Raw genomic sequence first — 24,557 nt, 5'->3', positions numbered from 1 at the left:
CATGCTCTGGACTTGGTGAATAATTCCTGGTAACCGATATTTGACATTTAAGATCCCCTTGAGACACGAACATGAAAATACTTTGCTTTGAGTAATCATATATGCGTCCGATATGTTGTTTAAATAGCTCAATACCTAGTTAAAATATTTCCCATTACATCTCTTTCTGTTTATGTGCACTGGTTTCAAGAACAGCTTTGACTAAATCATGAAGTGCATGTTATGTGTAACTTTTTTCATTTCACAAAATCATGTTTATACGTGCAAGTGTTAAAACGCACATATTAGATTTAAAATAGTAACAGAGAAACTTTCCTTGTTCAATAAAGGACTTCTGCATAGTGAAGCTCAAACATTCAAATTAAGTAAAATGAGGGCAAAACGCATGTTTGAGTGGAGCAGAATATTAAAAGCAAGACATTTTTATGAATAGGAAGGTTAAAGTGATCAGAAATAGTTTTGACCTGTGGTTAAGGAACTATTCAGATGTTAAGTAGGCTATAGGTTTTAACTGAACAATCAAAAGTAAACTCATAATGCAGTATGGTTTATTCGGAGTGTTTTTAATATTAGAGAATCATGTTGATTTTGAATATATACTGAGCATTTTGTTTCTTCTTAATGAATACGTGAAGAAAGTCTACTAGTCTAGTTAAACTATTTCAACATGTTTCTAACAAATATACTCATGACAGGAACTTTTTACAAATGAGCGACAGAAAATGTCACCATATTAAAAAATATTCACCAAGGTATTAAAAATAGTTAAAACAGGTTGAAGTTCTGTCTCTGCAGTGGCAGATTGTGAACCAAATACTTGATAAGATGAAGTTGTTGTTTTTTACCTTGTTTGCAGAAAGTAAACTGTTATAACGAGTTATCAGACAAATATATACAGCAGTAAAAAGAACAATGTTTTCACATAGAAGTAACAAATAACAAAAAAGCTAAATAGTAAAGTTAAGTAAAATTACCTTAAAATTGCACCTACAAACAGTACTTGAGTAAATATGCTTTTTTTACATTTCACCACCGGTTTTGACCGAGTGTGTAATGATCATCCTCAGGTCAAATCTGTCTAGGGTGAAAGCAGCTGTCAGTAGCAGCTCTCTTTCACTTTGTGCTCAGCAGGTCGGTATTTTTCCTGCTGCAACGAAGCATATGCATCCTGTGTTTCACCTTCCAGCGCAGAGTTTTGTCCTCCTTTATTCTCAGGGGTAAAATAGCAAAGATTTCCAACATAGAGCAGGAGCACACAGTTAAAGTGTTACGTATTTCAATATAGATTTCTATGGAGAGAACTGTTTTTACTTTCAAATTAAACAATATAAGAAAAGACACATTAAATCTACTTTTATTGAAATTAAAATCATGTTTTATCTTGTAGAAGTCCCAGTTTAAAAACTTCACATTTGTTGCTGACTACAGCAGTAAAATGAGGTGAATAGATGGGGCTCTCTTATTCCCACTGGCTGGCAGACTATTGTCATGAGGGCATGACCTTCATTTGTTGCTATTCTGTGTGGAACAAACAAATCAACCTTTCAAGTGCCACAGCATTATCTCTCTCTCTCCTGTGTCAAGCCAAGCAGTAAACTAAAAGGGGCTGCAGAGCTGAAGAGGGAAAAGTTGTGTATACTTAACAAGGTGATCATTCTTGGGATTCCTTTATGTGCTTGAGTGACTTCAGCCAGAGTGTCTGCTGGGAAATCTAGAGGTGGACAGCTGAGAGAGTTGTCTTCGAGGGGAGTTGTGGGTGTTTAGTGATGTGAAGCAGTGGATTTAGAGTTTGAAAAAGATTATCTTATTCACACACAGCTCTCTGTTTCACAGTGCTGAATAGAAAACATTCAAGTTTTACAAGTCTTACAATCAATCATCTGTACACAGCTCTGAGGAAAACAGTGAAAATGAGACAGTGCCATGCTGCCCCCTAGCTGAGAGGCGCACAGATACCAGATTTACTTTGGGTAAAAATGTTGTTTTTACTAAGAGCTGATAGATCAGAAATTATTTTTTTTTAAATAGAATAAATATGATGCAATATGATTACCCAGCTATATTTAAGAAAATAATGAGGATAAATTTTTTCACAAAAAAGTAGTGACTCTTATTGAACTCGTCTGTTTCTGTGTTCCATCACTGTTCTGCAGGTTTGAGCATTGATAATGAAGAAGTAAACCGTTTGTATGTGGGAGTGATGGCTGGTTTTAATCACCCTGTTGAGCTGTCAGGTTTCTGCAGACACACAGAGACATAAAGGGTGAATTCTCCAGCTCAAACAACCCTGTAACCTCCACATACTTCCATCCTGATGATTACTAGCTTGCTTCAAATTCAGCAACCTTTATATTCTGCTGTTCTCTGACTTTATTGATCACATTGTTAAACCAACAACCACAATGTTTAATTGTGTTTTTGTTTTAAGCAGTACTGCAACATCAGTCAGGATCTGAACAGGGACAACAGAGTAAACATCCGGAGGACGCATCGGGCGTTGAATGTTTCAGTACAGCAGGACAAACCTGCTTACAATGTTTTGTGTTTTGAGTCATTGTCAATGGTTTTCAAGAAGTTTTCAGATCCTTTATTTAAATAAAAGAAGAAATGCCACAGTTCAAAAATAGACCAAGCACTGTATTATTAGCAACGGTTCTTAAAGTATTGTAAGTAAAAGCATGATATAATGATTAAAAGTAGCCTATACTATCTAATACTTGTAATATTGTAGTATTATATAAGCGACCATTGTGTTTCGTTAATATGTTATTTGATACACTAATGAGTAGTTCCATAGTAAAGAAATCTTTTATCAGTTTTTATTACAGTATGTTTCATATGTATCATATTTTGACATGTATCTTAATTTGAAAAACAACAATAAAGGTCAAATAAATGTAGTGACATATGGGGCTCTACTCCACTACATTTATGTTTAAAGAAGCAGAAAATGGAAATCCCCCAGTATGAGCACCTCAAAACTGTACTTGTAGTTTATTGTGCACCGACACGTAAACACCATTACCCAGGGGGCAGCGCGCGACGCTCACCTGTTTCCTCGACCGCCTGCTTGTTTTTAGCAGCGAGTTACAGTACGGTGTCCCTGAAGGGTCAAGGTTTCACTGCGTTTTACACATCTAGACCACACCGGTCCTGGTCCAGATCTAAAAACTACTATACTTACAGGTCAAACCTGGACTCCATGATCATAAACAGTGTAGCTCAGAGCTCAAAGTCATTTCACTTCCCTTCATTGTCCTGGAGAAAAAAAAAAAAAAGTCATCCCCCTTGACCCTTTAGGGGCTCCGTACTATATAACTTTACATTAACTTCACAAAAATGTCAGCCTTTGTCTGGCACCACAAACTCAAAGAAAAGCACGAACAGAGTCAGATGAGGACCTTTGAACGTCAAATCCTTTCAAACCAGGACAAAATGTCGGCCGGAAGCAGCAAGCTAATGTTAGCACCACTGCAAGCAGCGGGGAGCCTGGTGATGTCATGTTAAAACACCTGCAGCTTCAATTCAGCTCGACTCCAGAACAGAGAGTGCCATATATGTAAGTAAATGACCATCCGGTTATTTTTTTTATTTTTTTCCTCTAAACATGTCTGCTACCATAAAAATCAGATAACAGAACATCACTGTTTACTGTTTCACCGAGTTCCCAAATTAAAAGCCCTTTTGGTTGTCCCCTTGATTATGTACAGTTTTTGTCGTGAACATCAGCAATATCTCCAAGTACCTTTTACTCAAAGGGGAAATTTACCCATTAAGATGTGCTGATAGCAGCCAATACACACCAAAGTAAATAAGGAGAGAATTGGCCCTTTTTTTAAATTTTTAATTTTTTTTTTTTATTAGTAATGCATGATTAGTTAATAGAGTTGATCTGTTTTAGTCATTTCAAGTATAACAACTATGAACTACCTTGTCATAAAATGTATGAGAATGTAACTATTTACCAAATAAATGTATTGGTGCATAAACTACATTTCTAAGAATTGGCAAGAAATGGAAACACAAATACCTCAGAAGTAGTGTACTGAGCTGACCACTGACTGAACTCCAGAAGCAATGCACAAACACTCCAGCTGTCATTTGTATTTGCTGGTTGCAGCACATTTCTGAAGACAGTGCTGCATTGTGACACTGTGTCATTTCATCACAGACCGCACATTTGCCTGTCAACAGCTGTAAAGGTGCTTTCTTTGTAGCAGTTACTATAACCCAAATTCCAAAGCTGCAGACAAGATGCTGAGTAGACATCAACCACTGTGGTTGGTTTCAACACCAAAATCCTGCACAAACAACTGGTCCCACACAGGAGAGAAGATCAAACACTTGGACTGTAACCTGCATGCAGCAGCTAACAACATGCTCACCTTACAACTATAGGGGAAAAATGAACTCTACTGTCCTTCAGTGCTAGAGAAAGTACTCTTACTTTACCAAAGTCAAATTGGCAATACCTTTCAGGAAAAATTGCAAGTAAAAGTTGTGCATTAAAAATGTTACTTACATAAAATGTGTAAGGATTATTAACAAAATGCACTTAAAGTATCAAAAGTAAAAGTATCTCAGTGCATAATAACTGATGCATTAATGTGTAACCAGCATTTAACTGTTTACGATTGATCAATCTGCTGATAATCAATCTAGTATGACTCAATTCAGTCATTTAAGACAAGGAAAAGTCACAAGTCATCCCGTTTAAGAAACTGCAATCGTGAAATGTGCACAAAATTAACTTCTGAAACTCAGTTATTAAAGTTTTATCGATCCGTTAATCTTATTCTGAAAAGTAACTTGTAACTATAGCTGTCAAATAATTGTAGAAAAAATAGTAGGAAAAAAAGGAACATTTCCCCATTTGTTCTATGGGTAAAAGTTAAAAGTACCATGAAATGGAAATACTCGGGTGAAGTACCTCCCCTGTGTGCTGAAGGACAGTTTGAGTGAATGTACCGTCTGCTGCTTTTCTGATTTAAGTTGTCGTGAAGGAGCTCTGTTCAAGAGCAGAGACAATGAGTGACAGTTTTCGCTCCTTTTCTGTGAAACTGTACGTACGCCGTAAACCTAATCACAAACAATGAGAGTATGATCCTCATTGGAGTTCAATATTGTATGTTTATGAGAGAGGACGTCCACATGGATTTCCACATGACATTGGACTTGGACAGATGCTGGGCCGGGTGACGGGGTCACTGATTGCAGATGCAAAGAAACACGATTTGTTTGACGTCCAGTTACTGATTAATTTCACAGTCCTGTAGAAGAACCTCCCATATTGTTCTCTTCGTCTTTGCCATACGTATTTTAACATGACGTAACCACAGAGATTTGTTGAAGAACAACATACAGCTGAACAAGCTCTTGCCAGGCAACTTTATTTAATACAGGCAAGTATTTAAACTTGATTGTTTGGTGACTCTAGTTTCTATTAACAGGGAGTGACTGCAGGACATTCAGAGGAGGAATGTGATCCGGCTGTGAGGATGACTGCCTGTCTCTCCTTGACAAAATCAGGAAGTGTGAACAGATGAGCATGAACTCAGAGTGATGTGTGTAGTGGTTTGGCTGTAGGTAACAATAATATTACAAAATAATGTGTGACGTGCCTTTTCATCACTATCAATAATTTATTAACTACAGCAACTCCTGTACCACAAGACGCTATCTGTATCTGTTGTATAAATAAGTTTATGACTTTTTGAATCAACATTTATAAGTTTATTTTAGTAAGAGTAGCAACAGCACAGTGCAAAAATTACAAATAAATGCCTTGCACTAAAAATGTCTCCTTAGTTAAAGAAATCTTAGCAATTGAATGGACTTAAAATACAAAAGTAAAAGTATCAATTTTATATGATTATATAATGAGATCATTATTCTACATGTATTGATATGTAAACAGGACACAAATGTAGAAGGTCAATGTGGAGGTCATTTTAACTTCTTCACAGTGCTGCGTCATTTAATAATGTTTCACGAGCTCCGAAATTGATCATTTGTTTTGTGTGTAAAAATTTTATGTGAAAAGATTGTCCAATAAATTTAGTGGAGTAAAAATCTCAGTATTTCCCCCTGAAGTGAAGTGAACTAGAAGTCGAGCATAAAATACTGAAGTGAAGTAGAACCAGCTCAGACTAGTATTTAAATTTGTACTGAGTTAATTTGCACCACTATTTGATAAAAGAACAAAAAACTAAGTTTTAAAGCTCATTAAAGCGCTGAAATAGACCACTAATATTCTGCAGAAATGTTTTTTTTTTTTTTTTTTTAAATCTATTATAACATTCATTTAAATGTTTGGAATGTATAACCTTCACAGGGAGACTTTGTTAAACTCCTGTGTGAAGTGAAGCGTGCTGCTCCTCCTGTTAGCCACTCCTGTTGATAAGAATTGCCCTACCTGTCCCAGCTCAAGTAAAAGAACCCGCCCTGTGAAACTCCTGCTCTCAGGGCAGCAGGCGCAGAGCAGGGAAGCAGGGGAAATGTGGCCTGACAGGTCTGATGGGAACGCAGAGAGATGCAGTGAAAGGCAACGAGGTTGCTGAGTGACTGTCAAGCCTGTCAGTCAGGTGGATGTAGAAGCAGTCTGGCAAAACAATGACATAGTTGTGTTTGTATTGCTGAGTGTTAAACTGGATTGCATTTGGTCATTTCACTGACAGAGGAAACCTTGGGGCCCCGAGGACTCCCCCCACCACCACCACCACCGGACTTAACAGAGTGGAATTCCCCTCCTCTTCCCTGGCCGGAGCTGGGGGCAGATGGTCGCTCTGAGAACTCAGGAAGGAGAGTGAGAGGAAGGGTGGGAGGCGGTCTGGAGAGGGAGAGGAAGACAAGCGAGGAGTGGACAGAAGAAGAGACATGCTCCGCTACAGTTCAGGCCGAACTGTCTCCACCACCACCACCACAACAGAGGATTCTCCAGGGTCTTCAAGTGAGGTAAGAAGTCCCAGAGAAGCCAGGACAGTAAAAGGTTCCCTCTGTCTCGCCCACTTCCCCTCTTCTCTTTCTCCTGTTTTGCTGAGCAGTGTTTTTTCCTCCCCTCCTCTGTTTGTCCTCTGTTGCTTTTAAGTCTGCAGCCACTTTTTTCTTGTCCCTGTACAGTGAAACACATTTTCTCAGTGCCGCCTACAGTTTTCTGTTCTCTGATCTTAGAGTTTGTGAGTTTTTGTTCATTGTAGGTTGTGTGGATGTGTCCACTTACACAAGCGTGTAATGGGAGCTGAGTGTTCAGGAGGCCGGACTGTCATGTTTATTTTAACAGCTCTCTGATAAAACGGGCCTTTGTACCAAAGCAGCTTTTTTTTTCCTATGGTTGTCTCATGTCGAATGACACAACATGTTACATAATATTCTGTGAACTGTGCACGGTGTGTTTGTTCTTGCAAATTTCAGTGACATAATGTTTTCAAATAACATCTTTCAAAAATATCTGATTGTATAGAATCAAACAAAATCACCACCTGAAGTGTAAACATTATGTAACATACACCAGTTTCACAGTTTCAGGGCATTTACATAAACTTTGTTTGCTTCTCTGTTGCCATTGCCTATAAATAAACCCACAGTGGATCATTGTCTCAGTTTCAGCGACATGCTAATGTAAACTCTTCTGTCTTTTCTCTGATGAGATTAAGCTAAATTCATTTGCTTAGAGAACATAATTTATTTGCCTTTTGTCTGTTTGTTTTTCAGAGGAGGATCCAACGCCTGAGGTTAACTCTACATGCGGGAGATAATGGAGACAAGGAGCCAAAAACTGCAAACTCAGACACAGTAAGTCTTGCATAACCCTAAGTGAAATTCTACAATTAGCCGTGCTGTCCGGCTTATAAATCTCTCTTGAAAGTCCTATTTAGATTTAGCTAAACTTTAATATATAGAGTTAAATTAAACCTTGAAATTCCTCCCTATCAGCTCAATTTGACTCAACTGCTCTGGCATGAAATGTACCCTCACCAACCCACTCTCAAAAACAGTGATGTGGGGGTATTAGTAAGCTTTGAAAATATCACCTTAATTCATCTCATAATACAAAAACCGTGAAGCAAAGCTGGTTGAGCCACTGAGATTTATGTGTTTTTTTTATCATCTGGTCCAGTTACACAATCATGACAGGCAGGCGTGTGCGTGTGATAATGCACACACAGCTGTTTCACATTTACTTCAAAGCTCTGCTCTGACTCTATTGTAAATTTGCACCATGCAACAGAAAATATTTAAAGATACAACAGCTTAGCTGGAGCTGTATTACCTCAAACTCTGGTAACTAGAACAAACACAGCTCATAAAATTTGTATTTGCTTACTGAAGGGCAAAATTACACTCAGACCTGTCTGTTAGTGGACATTGTGATTATGTGAATTATGATTGAGTATACGCTGCAGGCTGTGTGGGTGTTTGCTGTAGGTGGTTCTGCCCCACCTTTTGTTTGTGTTCAGGATTTGGTCCAGAAGCTGATGCCAGAGTTTGACAGTGAAAGTGTGAGAACTGAGCGCGATACTTCACTTATTGTTGGCTCGGAGGAGAATTTTTTTGGTCCTTTTCACGGTCAGAAAAAATGGTGGCCTGTTTTGTATGAATCTTGGCCAGGCAGCATGGTGTTCGTTCCGATAACACACCTCCACGCTCTCCACTGATAGCGCTGTGGTTATCTCTGAATGGACTTTCCTCTGGGAGGGCGTGACTGTAGGAGCTGATGAAAGAGAGCGGTCTGGTCAAGAGCAAACAAGTGGAGGGAAACACGCATATGCTCAGTGCTGATGTGTACTTCACTGTGTTTGGTGAGGATGCAGTCTGTCCTAGGATGGACATCAGCAGCTCGATCAAAAGAGTGGCAGTTCTTACAGATGTGATGAAAATGATGTGAGAAAATGTAGAGTAAATGAAATGGTCCATAGAAAATGAAACAGAATGATGAGTTGATGATAAGATGGAGATCAGTCTCACATCTGTAAAGTAAATATGTTGCTGCAGCCTACAGTTGGTTTTTCACACACACATTATTTCTTGTTTGTTTTACTTGTAATATTTGACACGTTTTTTTTTTTTTTTTATGTTTCCACTCAACAAAATTCTGCTGTTGGCTGTCGTTAAATTTTTAGAGTGAAACCTATCTTATCAGGAAACTCAGTGAAGGACTATATTTCTCAAGATGTTAATACTGCATCCAGAATCAAAAGCCACAAAACTTACTCTGACTTAATCACATGAAAATGAGCAGAAAATCATGAACTGTAGCTGATTCACTGAAGTACTCAAATTAACTGATGCATGAAATGTCTGTGAAACCGTAGGAAACTATATCTGAAGGCCCATGAGGAGAATCTGAAGAGTAATATCAGGGTTCAAGAGGTTAAAAACTCACCTCGTGCCCTCTTCAGCATCATTATGTATTCAGCTCTGAGGTCCCCGTGGGCGCAACGACTCTGCTGTTGTTGTAACAGTTCAAATACCTGCAGTGTTTAAAGGTGACACAGCATGAAATGGGCTCGATTCAACTGTCCAATCTGCAGACGTTTATTAAACTCTTGAGTATTTATGTCCCTTTTCAGACAAAATTGCCCCTGAAATTGTTCTGTCTTTAATCCCAGATGTAAGCCTGAGGGAAGGTCAAATGTAGGTCACTCAGGACTGTGATGAAGTTGAGACATGAAATTCATCAAGGAGGAAAGAAATGAGTAAAATATCCTTGTCAGAGATACCAGAGACACGATGTTTCAGCAGGAACACTGGTTGTAGTAGTTCTTCACCTTAAAATTAGAATAGGGTGTGTCCTGCAACCTGACACATCGTGGACACAATATGACCAGTGACTGACCTAGATAGGATGTAAAGCATCTGCTCTATGACACACACACAGGACACCGCATTGCTACGTTAAGATGAACTCCACCTGCAGCTTTGGATTTCATCTCCATAATGACTGAAAGTGTCTTCAAAGTGAACATGATTCACCCCAATGAAAGGGTCTTTGGGTGGTGACCTCATATGATCAGTGCATGTGCTGCAAACAGATGACACCGTAGGATGTTTGACACTGCACTGACATGATCATTTCAATGGGACGTCTCAGCAGTTTTTACTTGTTTACATAGTTCAGGTAGTCAAAAACATGTGGGAGCAGCTCAAACTCCTCGAGGCCACACAAGACAAAAGAAACTTTGTTTCCTTCCTCCAGCAAAATTACATGCTTGCTGCTTCACCTGCTCCACCACTGTGGTCAAATATAGGCATTGTAAAATTTCAAAGGGGCGGCACATAGCGCTTCGAGGAGCCGCTGCAGTGTTGTTAAAACATAGATGGTTGTACTTTCCTCCCATATGCTGGAATTCACATCCGCCTATTAGCAGGCCTTCAGCATTTCTCAACAGCTTGTCCTCTGTAGATGAAGTGGTGCAGAAATGTGAGGCTCGGCTCCGTCCATGAGACAACACTAGCGTCTTTGTTCTGGTTCCTCCTCACTCTTATCTCTGTGAGATGTGGAGACTGACTCCTCTTTCTCTGGGCAGTAGGTCCTGACTGGATGTTTATGTTGAGTGGAGGTTTTAAAAATATGTTTTTCTCCTTCTAGCTATCTATCTGTCTGTCCGTCTTTCAGTCCATCTATTTAGTTCAAAAGTTCAAACTCATCAACAGACATTAAATAGTGGAAAAGACAATCAAAGCACAGAAAAAAGTAGATTATTTAATCTTTTTTATATATATATATATATATATATATATATATTATTGTCTATGATACAGGCAAATTACTAAAAGTTGCCCCGCACCTCCACCCTTGAGATGAACACTGTGATATTCACATAAGTACAATTTTAAAACTGGTGCAAAAGTTTGTTTGCTTGCATTCTTGTTTAGAAAGCAGCTTTTCTACCTGTAAAATGACAGTCAGGTGCATTATTGCAACAACAAATGAGTTGGTGCTGTGGGATGTTTGCACAAAGTAAAAATCACACCTGGAACGAAGTGAATCGTAGACAACATCAATCTTGAATATTGGATTTTTTTTTTTTTTTTTTTCTGCAGGCTGAAAAGAAAGCTAAAGAAAAAGATGTCAGTGGGAAGAAGAGGAACGGGCTGATCCACAGAGAGAGGCCAGCTGGCAGCGAGACGCCTCAGCAGGTAGACGGACGCGTCCTCATCTTGAATAATAGGCATGAGACTGCGACGCGTATGCTGCCACTGCTCCAGCGTGTGTCACTGACAGTTAAAGTGGTTTCTGTGCATGTGCTCATTGGAGTCATTCATAATGTATTCACGGACTTTCAGCATGCACAAATGCTTGCAGGTGACTGGAACCAATTCCATGTCTCAAGTGCATCTGTTTAAGTCTTAAGAAGACATGCTTATTCATCATGGGATGATGGGAAATTAGGTCTTGACTTAATTCAGAATTAATTAGTTAAATAATCTATTGATTAGTTGAAAATTAAGTGGCTACAATTATAATAAATGTTAACCAGAATGATCGGGTTTCAGCTCCTTAAATGGTAATATTTGTTAGTTATCGAATGTTGAAATCATTTGAATAAGTTAAAGTGGGCTTCAGGAGATTATAATAGACATTTTTATTGTTTTACTTTCTATAGTCCAAAAGGATTTATTGATTAATCAAGAAAATAACACACAATAATTGAAAATGAAAATAAGCAATAGCTGTAGAATTGATTTCTCTTTCTAATTTCCAAACAAAACATTTGCCTCTTATTTATATTTATATTTATATTTATATTTATATTTATATTTATATTTATAGAAATGTAATCTCCACAATTCTGTAATTCATCTGTGCCCATGACCATAATTGTCATTTGTTATTTAGTTATTGCATTGTTAGAAGTGGCACACTGCTCCCGGTCTGGTGTGCATCTGTTTTCGCCGGCTATCAGAGGTACAATAGGCAGAAACGGCAGTAGCTCATGTACTGGGTTGCAGAAACATGACACCTTCAATACACTCTGCACCTTTCTTAGCCGTTCGTTCCCAACCTCCTGTTTCCAGTGCTCAGCAGCGGTGCTGGAAATACCTGATCGAGGGTACATACATAGGCATCCACACACCAAAACATGCAATGCACCTGCATGTGTGCACGCAAACACAGAGAAACAATGACACTATGAGTTAGCTTCAGCGGAGGGTGACTACAGAAACCTGACCGGTGTGATCCTGTCTCCCTCAGCACCTCGGGGACATGACCAATGGGGTGCCGGGGACCTCACTGCAGCATCATGGGCCCAAAGTGTACGGCGTTGTGCAGAGGGCAGGCTCGAACAGACAGCAGGAAGTGATGGCGCGCGGGTGGACAGTCAGTCACCTTCACGATGAGATGAGGTATATCAGAGAGGTGAGGGGAGACACAACAAACAACCAAGCCTTCAGGTCAATTTTTGTTTCAACATCACGCCATCTGTGCGAAGCTGTGTGTGTTGCTGTGTAGATAATACCTGTTTGTTTTGTATATAGGTGAGAGATTCTCTGGAGAAGGTGAGAGAGCGGATGTACGGGCAGTTTGGAGGAATGCAGCAATCGATGCAGAAGCTTTCACAAGAAATCAGGGTAATTAATTATGTAACAGCATGTGACCAGATGCTTAGAAATCCCTCAACAAACTACAAGATGTGAAGCTGTGAATAGATCTGAAATTTCAGTGTGCCATGTGTTTGTGCAGGCTGCCAACACACACCAGAGGAGCCTGCAGTCAGAGGTGAGGATCCGGACGGCAGCCATGGAGAAATTTGATCAGATGAACAGCTCCCTTATTTCTGCTAACATAGGCCTGCAGGTAACAATTCAAAATCCCTGAACATGTGAAGACCTTTTTTTATATGGCGCAGCTGCATGCTATTATAGAGAGGGTTAGCTTGTTAAGTAAAAGAAGTTTCCTTCGCAGAAATCACTCCTGGAGAACTGTCAGAACAGAGTGGAAATAAGAGATGAGGTGAAGAGTTTGCGGAGCACCTGTGAGAAAACACAAGAAAAACTCAGAGACAAGGAGCGAGAGCTGGCTGCAGCTCAGGCTGAAAACCAAACTCTGAGACTTCAGGTAATCCGGCGCACATACATAATCGCTTTGTATGTGACAACACACTTATTGTACTTGTTTACGCACACCCATGTACATCCACAGATTTAAAAACACAGTAGTGGAAGTGCCTGCTCAACAAATTCAAAGAGACAGTGTTCACCCAGCTGATGTCATGAGTGGGTGCTCAACTGGCCGGTGGCAACAACGATGGCGAGGCACAAGATGAACAAAGAGAAATACAGGAACGCTTCACATCTAGAATCTGTTATTCTTTACCTGATACTGCATCAGTTTTCCACCTGCGGCAATTTACAATGAAATCAAACTTCACTTATTGTCAAAAAGTCACAAAAGTTCTGAGAACTCGTCTCCTGTAGTCTGTGATGATAAAACAAGTAATGATCATTTTTCAATAGAGAGCAAATTGCCCACATTTCAAATAACGTTGGCATCTGTGAAATGCTAAATGAAGCAGCTTTGATGCAGCAGGTTGGCTTACATATCATCTAACTGCAGCCCAGCAACACATCAGCTGTATCTGCATCTTCTATTCTGGTGTCAATATGGAATAATCAGCTGACCACAGTCCTAATTTTCGCTGTGCTGTGGATTGTCCAGGTGGAGTCTTCACGGGAGGCCAACAGTCAGGAGCTGCAGGAGCTCTCAGCAAAGCTACAGAGGGAGTACGAGGAAAAGCTGCAGGAGGAACAACGGAAACACAGGGAGGAAATTGAAAACCTACAGGTCTGCATTCTTCACTCCTCATTCACACATCACTCTGTTTCTACTGACAACAGAAACCAAAACGTACACGTCAGAGACGTGTAACGTGTGATGAGACGCTGATCATGCTTTTGATTTTGACCCATTTTACAAAGACTGCTAATTTTTACTCTAAATAATAATTTAATTTAAATTCTTGATAGTGTGATGAGCCATTTTAAAAGCAGTTCCTGTTCATACAGGCTCAACTCGATGAGTACATCAGGCGACTGGAGGAAGCAGAAAGAAACATCCAGATCGCAGAGGCCAAGATTACTGAGAGGGACCTGAGGATTATTGAAGTGGAGCGTCTCCTGGACTGTATGGGAAAAGTAAGACACATTTTAACATCAGACAAGATATCTAATTACTTCTGCCACTCCCTTTGACCAAACACATGGTATACAGTATACTTTACAAGGTCTGTTGTTTATCTACGGCACAAATGTGTTCGAAAAATGAGAGCTTAGCTTTTACACGTGGCGTTGTGTTTGAAGGGATTTAACAGTTTGATATGTTTATCCATAAACATGTCGATAGTTCAAAAGAAAAGTATTGCAATTCATTTTGATCGTTAACTCGATGCCCCACTGGGCAGCTGAAAATATGTTACTTGTACATTTGACTGCCTCAAGCGACAAGAATGAAACATACTGTTTATAATAAATAAATGATAAATAAATATACCTTGGATTTAAGAATTCCACAATGCTCTGAGAATCATGATTTGAATTCAACTATTGTGTCAAAGAAAAACTGAAAAAAACTGTGATATAATTTCCACAGGAGAAGAGCCAACTGCAGCACAAGCTGCAGGAATGTGAACAGCGTCTCCGCTTGATGGAGCTAACTGACAAAACAGATGCAACTGCAGCCAAAAGGTACAAATTAAGGTCCAGAAATACAAACATGAGTTTGCCCCCCAAAAAATACCTGTAGGATCGATTTATTAGCTTATGGCAAAAAAAGGAACGCAGAACTCACGGTTCAGGAAAACGGGATGGGTGCACGGTTGTGACAAAAATGTAGAAAAAAGGCAGAAAACCGTCACTTGCAGAGCAATTTGCAATGTGCAATAATTTTCAATGTGGGCAAACAAACCAACGTGTTTCAGCAATAAGCTGACGATGGCTTACGGCTGAAACACGTTCGTTTGTTTTCCCTCAATAAAAATGATTGCATATTGCATAATGCTCTGCGAGTGTTGGTTTTCTGCCTTTTTTCTGATTTATTAGCTTTTAATTGGCTTTCAATCTATCATTCCTTCTTCGTCAGTGGATGGAGTTTGGTTGACATGGCGTCGGATGTGAGGCAGTTATTAGTCTTTGAGTTGGCATCGCTCTGTCAAACTGCTTTTTCCAACAATAAGAATAAACTTTATTGGCACTCAAATTTGAATTGATGTTTGTATGTTACTCGGGGTGCTGCAGCGTTGTGGGACTAAATGGAGGTTGTTTTTAGGTCCAAAGTGTTGCAGGGTGAAGTTGGGGATCTCCGTGAGAGAATCAAACACTTGAACGACATGGTGTTCTGCCAGCAGAGGAAAGTCAAAGGAATGATCGAAGAGGTGAGGAGGCTTTATTTATCCATGTGTAGATGCCGTTCAGTCGCATGGACGCGGCTCCTCTGCTCTGCCTAAGTTTTGATAACGGGAGTGGCCGACATATATTTATCAGCTGAAGTAATAGATGTTTGTTTGCCATCCAGAGTGTGGGTGGATTCAGTGCACACAGGAATATAAAACGTCATCCAACCGACAGTGGTTAAAGGGCGGGGTGTCTGATCCACATGTATAATTAAAATACCCGTTTGGTACTTCTTACAGTCATACTCATTATATTGGGCCAACAGAGACGGTATTCACTTAATACACTTCAAACCAATGCATTCTTGTGTATATTTTTTTCTGGGCGGTGCACAGCAGGTTATCTGAACGTGCAAAAATGTGATTGACGTGAATGCTTTCCATTCCTATCTGGCCTGTGATTAGCACCACATTTCTTGGTTATTTTCAGGAAACTACAGAGAAAATTATTCAGAGATTAGACTCTCTTACAGTAAAGCATTGCTGGCAGTAATTCATATACAGTCAAAACAAATGTTGTCTTGAATTTATGAAGGTTCAATCCCTGCGAGCTCAAGTAGCTCAGAAGGACATGTTCATCTCGGAGCTTCTGGACAGGATTGCCATTGTGGAGTGTGAGGTAAGACGTTACTGTGTGTTCACTGTGTGTTCACTGTGTGTTCACTGTGTGTTTTGATTACGGTGTGGTGTGGTAATCTATTGCATGGCTACAGTTGATTGACTGGTTTCCTCGTGTCACTGCACCTGTCAAATCACTTTTTTCATGAGAAGTGACTGCAGCTCTTTGCATGTATCTGACCTGACTGTTGTTTCCTGTTTTCCTTTTCCCAGAATAATGAATTAGAAGACAAGCTGAAGTATTTTGTGTCCACACAGAATAGGCCTCAAGAGGTTTTGGAAACCAGGGAGATAGGAGTAGACTGTGATCTGCTCCCCAGGTAGGAGGCATCATGTTAAGTAGCATCAGGTTGTATTCGGTGCTTCATTTGGAAGCAGTTTCTCATTCTGATGTCTAACTGTGCATCTGCAGACGTGAAGTACAGAGGCATGACGTAGAACCTTTTCAGGGTGAACCAACTCATCTCCATTCCATACACCTCCCATCACCAGTCCAACCTCCAACACCAGTGAAACATCCATCACCCAGTCCACCTCTATCACCCATCCAACCTTCATCACCCATCCAACCTTCATCACCCACCCAACCTTCATCACCCAGCCAACCTTCATCACCCACACAAAGGACTTTCTCTATACAACCCTCATCCCCGACACAACCTTCACCCTCTCCATCCATTCAGCATCCATTGCGCTACCTAACAATGCCCACCCAATCAAGGTCGTTCAAGCCTAATAACCCTCCACCCAGCAGGCTGGAGTCCAGTTTACTGAGGTACACTCCTGTTGAATACAGCCGTCTCCTGCAGTCTAGCCCCTCAGCACCTGGTGGGACGTTCTCCTACAACCACCTGTTTGATTCACAACCTGATGTGAGTCCGGTCCCGTCTGGGAGAGACGAGGTGGATGCAGAGACAAACACAGATACACGAGCAAGTTTAGAGCAGTCCTCTTCGTCCCCGTCCTCTTCATCACCGTCCTCTTCTCGAGCAAGATCAAGAGCACCTCAAGTTTATACACCATTCATGAAACTCATGGAAATGACAGCAAAGATTAACATAGAGTAATCTCAAAGCAAATAGTTTGACATTTTGGGAAATTCGCAAGCCAAGACTCAAAAAGGGGAGATAGATAGCAGTCTCACTTTTGCTGGTATCTATGAGGCCACAACTAGAATCTGGTTAGCTTATTTTAGCACAAAGACTGAAAACAGAGGAAAACAGCTCATCTGCAGGCTTTGTCCAAAACTAACAAAATGAGCTTCCCAGCACCTCTAAACCTGGGGAGAAGAGTAAAGGCAACAATTTACCTCATTATGGGATAATGGGAGCAAAAGCCTGAAAACTTGAGGAAGTCACTGCTCCCAGTCAAGAAATAGTTTGGTCTAGAAACTCCTAAATTTTTGAACTCTTCCTTTAAAACTCAGTTGCCTTAATTTGGTCTAATTTTCACTTTTATTATCTTTTAAAAAAAATGCCCTCAGTGACACAGAAATCAATGTTTTAACAGTCTGGAGATTGCACGTAAATATTTTCCTGTCGTGTGTGGAGGAGAAGGTGATTCTGGTTGATGATATAAAAAGTCTTGTGTGTTTTCAGCTGATGTTTGCACATAGATCTATTATTGATAACACATGTTGCTTGCTGTAGCGTGTAAATAATCTGATGCTGTGTACAAAAAGTTTTTTTTAGATAATGAAGGATTGTATTTCTTTTGTTTACAGTGAATGTAGCCTACTTATATTGCTCATGGAGCTAAAAGCATCCAGTCCTATATGAAGGTGAATATGGTATTGTGTGTATTTTCCTAGCATTTTATATTTGCTCTGTACAAATTAAATGAATATTATTTTGTTATTGTCACATTATGTACATAATATTTATTAACATGCCTCTGTGAACAGCTATCTGATACTGGTGATGGGAATGAATCTCTTTATACTGGCAACAGGGTAATATGATAACATAAGATTTAGTTTCTGTACTAATTATGAAACTGTTCAATCACTTTAAAGATATTAATGTCAATGAGGTGACTGCCATTCCTGAGCCAGGCACAAGTATTATCCAGCTGTTGTCTGTACTGCCACAACTGTGTTTGAAAAAGCTTTACGATGTGCCTTTTCCTTAATGATACATATCAAACTGCGACTAATGACGAGAGGCCGGCATATGTTTGGATAATAAAGACTATACTGTGCAAGTATCCCGATTGTGTCAATAGATGTCCACACTTACAAAAAGAGCTTTTAAAAATGGTTTGCAGTCCTTCCATTTCAAATTATTCACCCATTTTTACATAAATATCATGCACAAACACTAAAATTCTAAATATGGAAAGGTTTGATGTCTATACTTTGAGAAACTGTTTGGGCATTTGATGATATCAGTGATGAAAATCTGGGGATTCACAAAAAAGCTTTCCAACATCTCCAAAGCTGCATGTAGTGGATTAAAACAGGTGAAAATAGACATTTGGCAGAAGAAAAAGGAAAATGTAATTATTTGTAAAGTATATCAAATCATTCAGATGATAGCAGTACCAAGAAGTACTGTATATTTCCACTTGGATTTTGATTTAAAGGACGTCTCATGAAGGCCTCATCCCTGCTCTCATTCACTCTTAGTGGGTGAACAATCAAATGCTTGGTAAAAAGAGTTGACACCGAAAGATCATTTGGAGAAAAAATATGTTTTACAGTGTCTGGTGTGATCTGACTTTATGGATATGGAATTTAGATTCAAAGAATGACACATTTTGGAAAAGAAATAAAGTGTATGGAGACTTTATTCCAACTGAACGGTTGCAGCCAAAATAGATTTAAACTGTCTTTGAACTCCGATTGGGGTTGGAGAGGACACAGCTGGAACTCACTGGTTGAAGTTTGGGTCATTGTCTGTTGAGCCAAGTGAGAAACGGGTTGGCCCAGTGGTTGAAAAACATCCGCACAGGAAATGCAGCTGTGGAAAATCTGAGACTGTGAAGCCTGTTCAGACTAGAACGAAATAAACAGAATAACAAGCCCATCTCTAATATTCATATTGGTGCTAGTGACTACATTTGACCAGCAGAGAGCAGTAAGTCAGCGTCAGTAGCTTTACGGTGAAGAGTTGCAGTACAGCGTCCTGTCCAGTGGGGGCGATAAAGGCGCCACCTCCCTCATGTTCGATTTCCGCTCAAGAAGAAGAATCCTACTTTGAAATGTTGTTGTTGTCTCGTGTGTTGAAGCAGTAAGACTGACACTCAAGAGGTTTCAGAAGCTCTTTAACAGTAAAAGAATCAGTGAAGTGGCACTTTTTGGAGCCGGCTAAGTTTAAAGGTTCAATTTTTACCCGAGCTCGCGCCGTTTGTAAATGGCTGTAGCTAGCTGTCATTAGCTAACAGGGATGTCCTCGTCGTGGACAGCACCCCAGGGACAAGTGGGAGACCTGGGGAACCAGAGCAGGGAAGAGCTCCGGGAGCTGCTGCTCCGACAGGAGAACATACTCTCTAACAAGTAAGTTTAACACTCAGTTTATGTCCGTGAGAGGCACAGAAGTTCAAACATGACTCAGTGTGGCACTTCCTGGCGCGAGGACACCATAACAGAGTAGCAACATCACCAATGTCTTCTCTCTGTCCAATAATACGACCTGAAAACACGACATATAGAGTCGAGTTTTGTTCAGTGTGTACTGTTGAACATTGAACGTACCACAGATGTCAGCCCCCAAACCACTCTCCAATGTTACCAATACTGTATGTCAGCATGTCATGTAATAGTTTTTATTTTTTTATTATGGAAGGAGCAGACAAAATATTCTTCTCAACAAGTGTGATTATGCTGTCAGATCAGAGAAAGAAACAAGCTGAACAAACGAGTGTAAAAATATAACAAATGCAGATTCTTTCATACAAGGTCAGTTAATGGTTAAATGAGTTTGCAAGTTATGTAAAATGCATCTTGTTTTTGGAACAACGTCAGCACCACCATCATCATCATCATGTACACAAAATTAGAGAATACGTTTTGGAAGAATGATGTTCACTCCATCAGTAGAGTTCAAGACAGAATCGATGTGTCTGCTGAAAGATTTATGGTGGTTAATTAGTTAAACAAAGCATTGATCTCCAGGGCTGGGAGATGTGGCCAGAATCAAATATCACACTGTTTTTGATGTTATTGATATTGCAACAATGTTGTAGGGATGACTACTGGTGCTTTTGCAAAATATTTACATAATGAGATTTTTGATAAATAATCATCCGTAATGTGGATATAATGACGACGTGGGTGATAGAACAAGTAGAGTGGCCTGGTAGGTTCAGAAAATGAGATGACTTCATCTTTTCAGCCTTTAAAACCAGGAGAAGACAAATATTATACATGTCACTATTATACAAATGCCCAAAATCTAAGACAATATCTACTTTCATATCAAAATGTAATAAAATATTGATATATATATCGCCCTTGTCAAACATATATACTGAATAATTGCTTTGTGTTGTTTGCAGGAGGTTATTACAGTCTCTTCCTGACAAAGGAAAAAAGATCAAAGAATTTGCAGACAAAGTGCGTCTTGCCATTGAACACCGCAGTGAAGAAGAGAGGAGACAGAGTTTGGTTTGTGTTGCCAGGACAGAGTTCCAGTCCAAGTACCAGCTGGCTTTCACAGCCCAACAACGTGCTGTCTCCACCACACCAGAAGCCTCACACCAACACAGGCAGGATGAGGCTGCTGCAGGCGATGGCGCTGTACAGGAGAGGGAGGTCTTACCTGTCCCAGCTCACGTGCAGGAAAACGCCACTGCGGACGAGCAACAGGACACGCGTGTCTCCAGAGTGGCTGCTTTTGAAACAATGGAGACGGCTGCTGCTGGGGCATCTCTGAACTCTGGGGAAACAACAGAAGGTGACCTGGCGGAGGCCTTGGAAAGGGTCACACTGTCTGAAACTGGTGCTGGTAGCGAATCCAAAGACCCAATAAACAGCGGGGCGAGAGGCAATTACTTTCTTAGAACGCAGATACCAAAACAGCTTCCCTATGAAGTCATTCTGGAAAAAACACAGACATTTTCAGCCCCCAAGAAGCAAAAATTCAAACTAAACCAGTGAGTGGACTTTTTTTTATGATTACTTTTCTGAACCTTTATAACAACAAAATACTTAATTAATAATGCAGATTTTATTCAGAATTCAAGTCATTTTGTCTTCTTCTGTTCTTCTGAGTTATTTAACTGTAAATAACAGCTTATTATCTTTGTTTCCAGTCTACCTCATAGAAATGACATCTCTTCATCAGGATCCTCGTCACCTGGTCAGTCCTCTGAGGGCTCATCGCCGCTCAATGCAGAGGCCAGGAAGGAGCGGGACAGAAAACACCTGGATGACATCACTTCAGCCAGACTCCCTCCTCTCCGCCACAATCCGGCCCAGCTTCTTTCTCTGGACGAGTCGGCCGTCCTCCTGAAGGAACAAAGCAAGAAGCAGCAGGTCAGTGCAGCCGAGCCACTGAACACACTCACTCTTCTGTTGCACACAGTGTACATGTTAAACTGTAGATAGACGGACACGGTCGGACCCTTCAACTTACCAAAAGGACATTAATAGTCTTTGAATAAATATGTAAGGCTGCTCACCTTGTTGGGTGGTAACATGTTGAGCTAACAGTATTTGAATGCCTCGGTTAAAATCAGCCATAGTTGTTTGTAACATTGTACAAGCATTTTACAGACTTTGTGTTTAAAAAAATGAAATGCAACGGACTGTACTGATGTGGCTGTGCTGCTTCCAGTTCCAGCGAGACATGAAATAACAATCCAGAAAATCCAGCTTGTAACAGAGTAACACATTAGTTTTAAATGGCAAACCCTGCTACTGCTCAGTCACTCTCTGTTGTTCTATTAGCAGAATTATAGATTTTGTTGCGATGATCACAATCAATTTACCAGTAATGTGGATTTGCACATATTTTATTAGCCACCACAGTTCCTCATCAGATGAGGCTTTAATATGATGCACCAAAGGTTGAACAAGTTCAACTATTTTGCTGTACAACCTGCTATTTTTTTATTCAAATGAGTGAGAATGTGTTAAAATTATTCTGAACATTTATTTTATACAGTAAACAATAATACTTTCAAATACACATACGTTGTTTTTATTTCTGTGAACACAAAAAGTAACAATAATTATTTTATTTTTTTACAGTAATATGTATTATTTTTTAAGATCTTTATTGAATTTTGTTCGTCATGTTCAGAGTGTTTCAAGTGTATTTTAATAGATGTAAAATGAAACTCAGTTATTAAAGCAGACTCATTGATTTGTTGATTTTGCAATTAAAACAAATGTAGTATAATAGTGACTTGTAACATTTTCTCCTGTGTTTGGTTTTAAATAGTTAGAAGTCCACGTCAGGTCCCTCCATCAGCTCTAGAGGGCAGCATTCAGGCACCGTGTATCACTCCACATCCAGCAGTGACTTTAGAGCCAAACGTCAAACAGTGTGCTGTTGACAACTCACGGAGGCTGTTAAGCTTATTATCAGTCATACTTTTGTTAAGAGTTTAATAGCTATGGCTTTGCTGCTTTATAATAATGTGCCTGTTTACCAGCCTATTCATGTCAGTTTTTCCTCTGTCTTGTGTTTAATTTCAGGAGTTGCAGGCCAAGCTGGCAGCCCAGAAACTGTCTGAGGGACTGAAGATCTCCACGGGGAGCTACACTCCTGACGGTGGCCCCACGGCTGCCTACAGAGAGCTTCACGATGAAGGAGCCCAGCTCTCCTCAGAGGAAGACTGATCCTGGAAGGCCAGCTTGGGGGGACCAGTGTGACCTTGGCCCTGAGGGAAAGAGGCTTTGGACCTCGCGATCAGGACCCATCAAACAAGATTTTCACTCCAAGCGCAGGAATTCTTAAGAGAGGAAACCGTCTTTGCATGGTGTGAAGGAATAGTTGGTAACCCAGACTCAGCTCAGGAAACTGAATGGCAGGTTGAGAAGCGAGCTCACTTAAATGTCATTCAGTTTGTTTTGGGTTCAGTCGTTTCAGTGTCCTGCAGGAAGGGTAATACCTTCTGCTGGCTAAATGCTAAATCTGAAGCGTTTTTCACGAGGGCACTGTTTGTCATCAGGATACTGAAACTAATGACGTCATGTCTTTCTGAGCCTGAGAGTTTTGTGTGTTGAGGTTTTTATTTTAGCGTGTTAATAATTATACGCACGTAAAACTCATCAGCAGACTGTGTCAGTACAGTGGTGACTGTTAACAGCTTTGTCTGGAGAAAACACACGTGAGCCTGCAAATTGTTGTGCTATTTTTAAATGTTGAAGAATGTGTAACAGAACTGAATAAATACATCTGATTTCCCACCTGGTTGAGTTTGTGTAAGGTCAGGAAACAATCCAGTTTTACCCAAACTACAGACGCCATGAATTTCCTCATCAGCTTTCTCAGCATGAATCAAAAAAAAAAAAACCTGCAAGAAAATATCTTTCATTTGTCTTTACTAGCGTGACACTTCTCACCAACGAGAGCGTCAAGAAAATGTTTCCCTTGTCAACATTTAATTTGCTCTCCAATCTCTTCGTACCTCTGTGGTGCAAAGCTTAAACGTTTTTCTTCATAATTTTAATGACTTGAAACTCCGTTATACGATACAGCTTTAAAACGGCACTAATGGTGTTATTTGCTCGGTGCGCTGCTGAATAAAACACCCCCAGGTCACTGTCGGTGCGTCTCACAAACTGCCTTCTGTCAGCTGTAACCAGTGTGATGTTTTTATTACAGCGGGCTTGTGGAGAAGTATGATTTAAAGAAACTGAGCCAGCAGGAGACGGGAGTGTGAGGGCTGAAGGGAGCTCTGAGCTGATGCAGCCTGGTGTCAAAACTGATCAAAAACTGCACAGCGTTTGAACCGTTCCTGAGTTTTTATATGAATGAATCTATCTGCCACCATTAGTTGTAAATATAAGAAGAGAAATTGCATTATAATTTTAAAGTAAAAGTGTAATGTAGTATAATGTGCCATATTTTCAGGACCTATATGGATAAAACGGTTCGTGTTTGGGACTAAATGTACATTATTTTATGCTGAAACAAGAATCAAGTCTAAAAAAAAAAAAAAGGATTTAATGCACCACAAAATTGTGATTAAGTACCAGACTTGAGTTAACTTTGTTATTTTCCGCATCTGGATAAGAAAATTGTGAAGCAGCAGCACATTAAAACCGCTCTTTATATCTCTCTAACCTTAATATTTGTGATTAACGGTGATGTGTTGGCATTTTGAATCTGTATGTTCACTTAGAAAAAAGATCCAGTTGCTTTCTTTGCAGCTTATTTAAGTTACACAATTTTCTGAGTATAGATAGATGCGAGCTACTTTATTGTCAGGATTCCAACCCATTAATTGTTTTATGTGCAAAATAAATCCGCCAGGTGATATAAATTTCTAGTAAAGCTGTGGTCAGCAGCAGGCTCCGATATTCTAAAATCCTGCGGGATGTTATCAGGCAGGGATCCGTCACACACTTGATAAGATTAATGCCGGGTAGTGAACTAT

General features: G+C 39.9%; 1 protein-coding gene across 1 annotated transcript; it reads left to right on the top strand.

Annotated features, from left to right (window-relative positions):
• Positions 1-6,538: 6,538 nt before the first annotated feature.
• On the top strand, positions 6,539-22,794 carry polr2m (RNA polymerase II subunit M). The gene is made up of 19 exons (XM_069693399.1): positions 6,539-6,954; positions 7,711-7,791; positions 11,044-11,139; positions 12,197-12,361; positions 12,481-12,573; positions 12,686-12,799; positions 12,908-13,060; positions 13,661-13,786; positions 14,008-14,136; positions 14,591-14,685; positions 15,266-15,371; positions 15,925-16,008; positions 16,221-16,327; positions 16,420-17,070; positions 19,236-19,257; positions 19,385-19,503; positions 20,505-21,101; positions 21,261-21,483; positions 22,651-22,794. Exons 1-19 carry the CDS (start codon positions 6,877-6,879, stop codon positions 22,792-22,794), a joined length of 3,183 nt encoding a protein of 1,060 aa, XP_069549500.1. The 5' UTR covers positions 6,539-6,876.
• Positions 22,795-24,557: the final 1,763 nt, after the last annotated feature.

This window comes from Brachyistius frenatus, unplaced genomic scaffold, assembly GCF_029030835.1.
Source record: "Brachyistius frenatus isolate BFR_SWC_R1_liver_20210118 unplaced genomic scaffold, ASM2903083v1 Contig_15, whole genome shotgun sequence".
In the NCBI taxonomy this organism is placed as follows: Eukaryota; Metazoa; Chordata; class Actinopteri; family Embiotocidae; genus Brachyistius; species Brachyistius frenatus.
The sequence above is the reverse complement of the archived record's forward strand: the minus strand, read 5'-3'. Positions and strand labels throughout refer to the sequence as shown.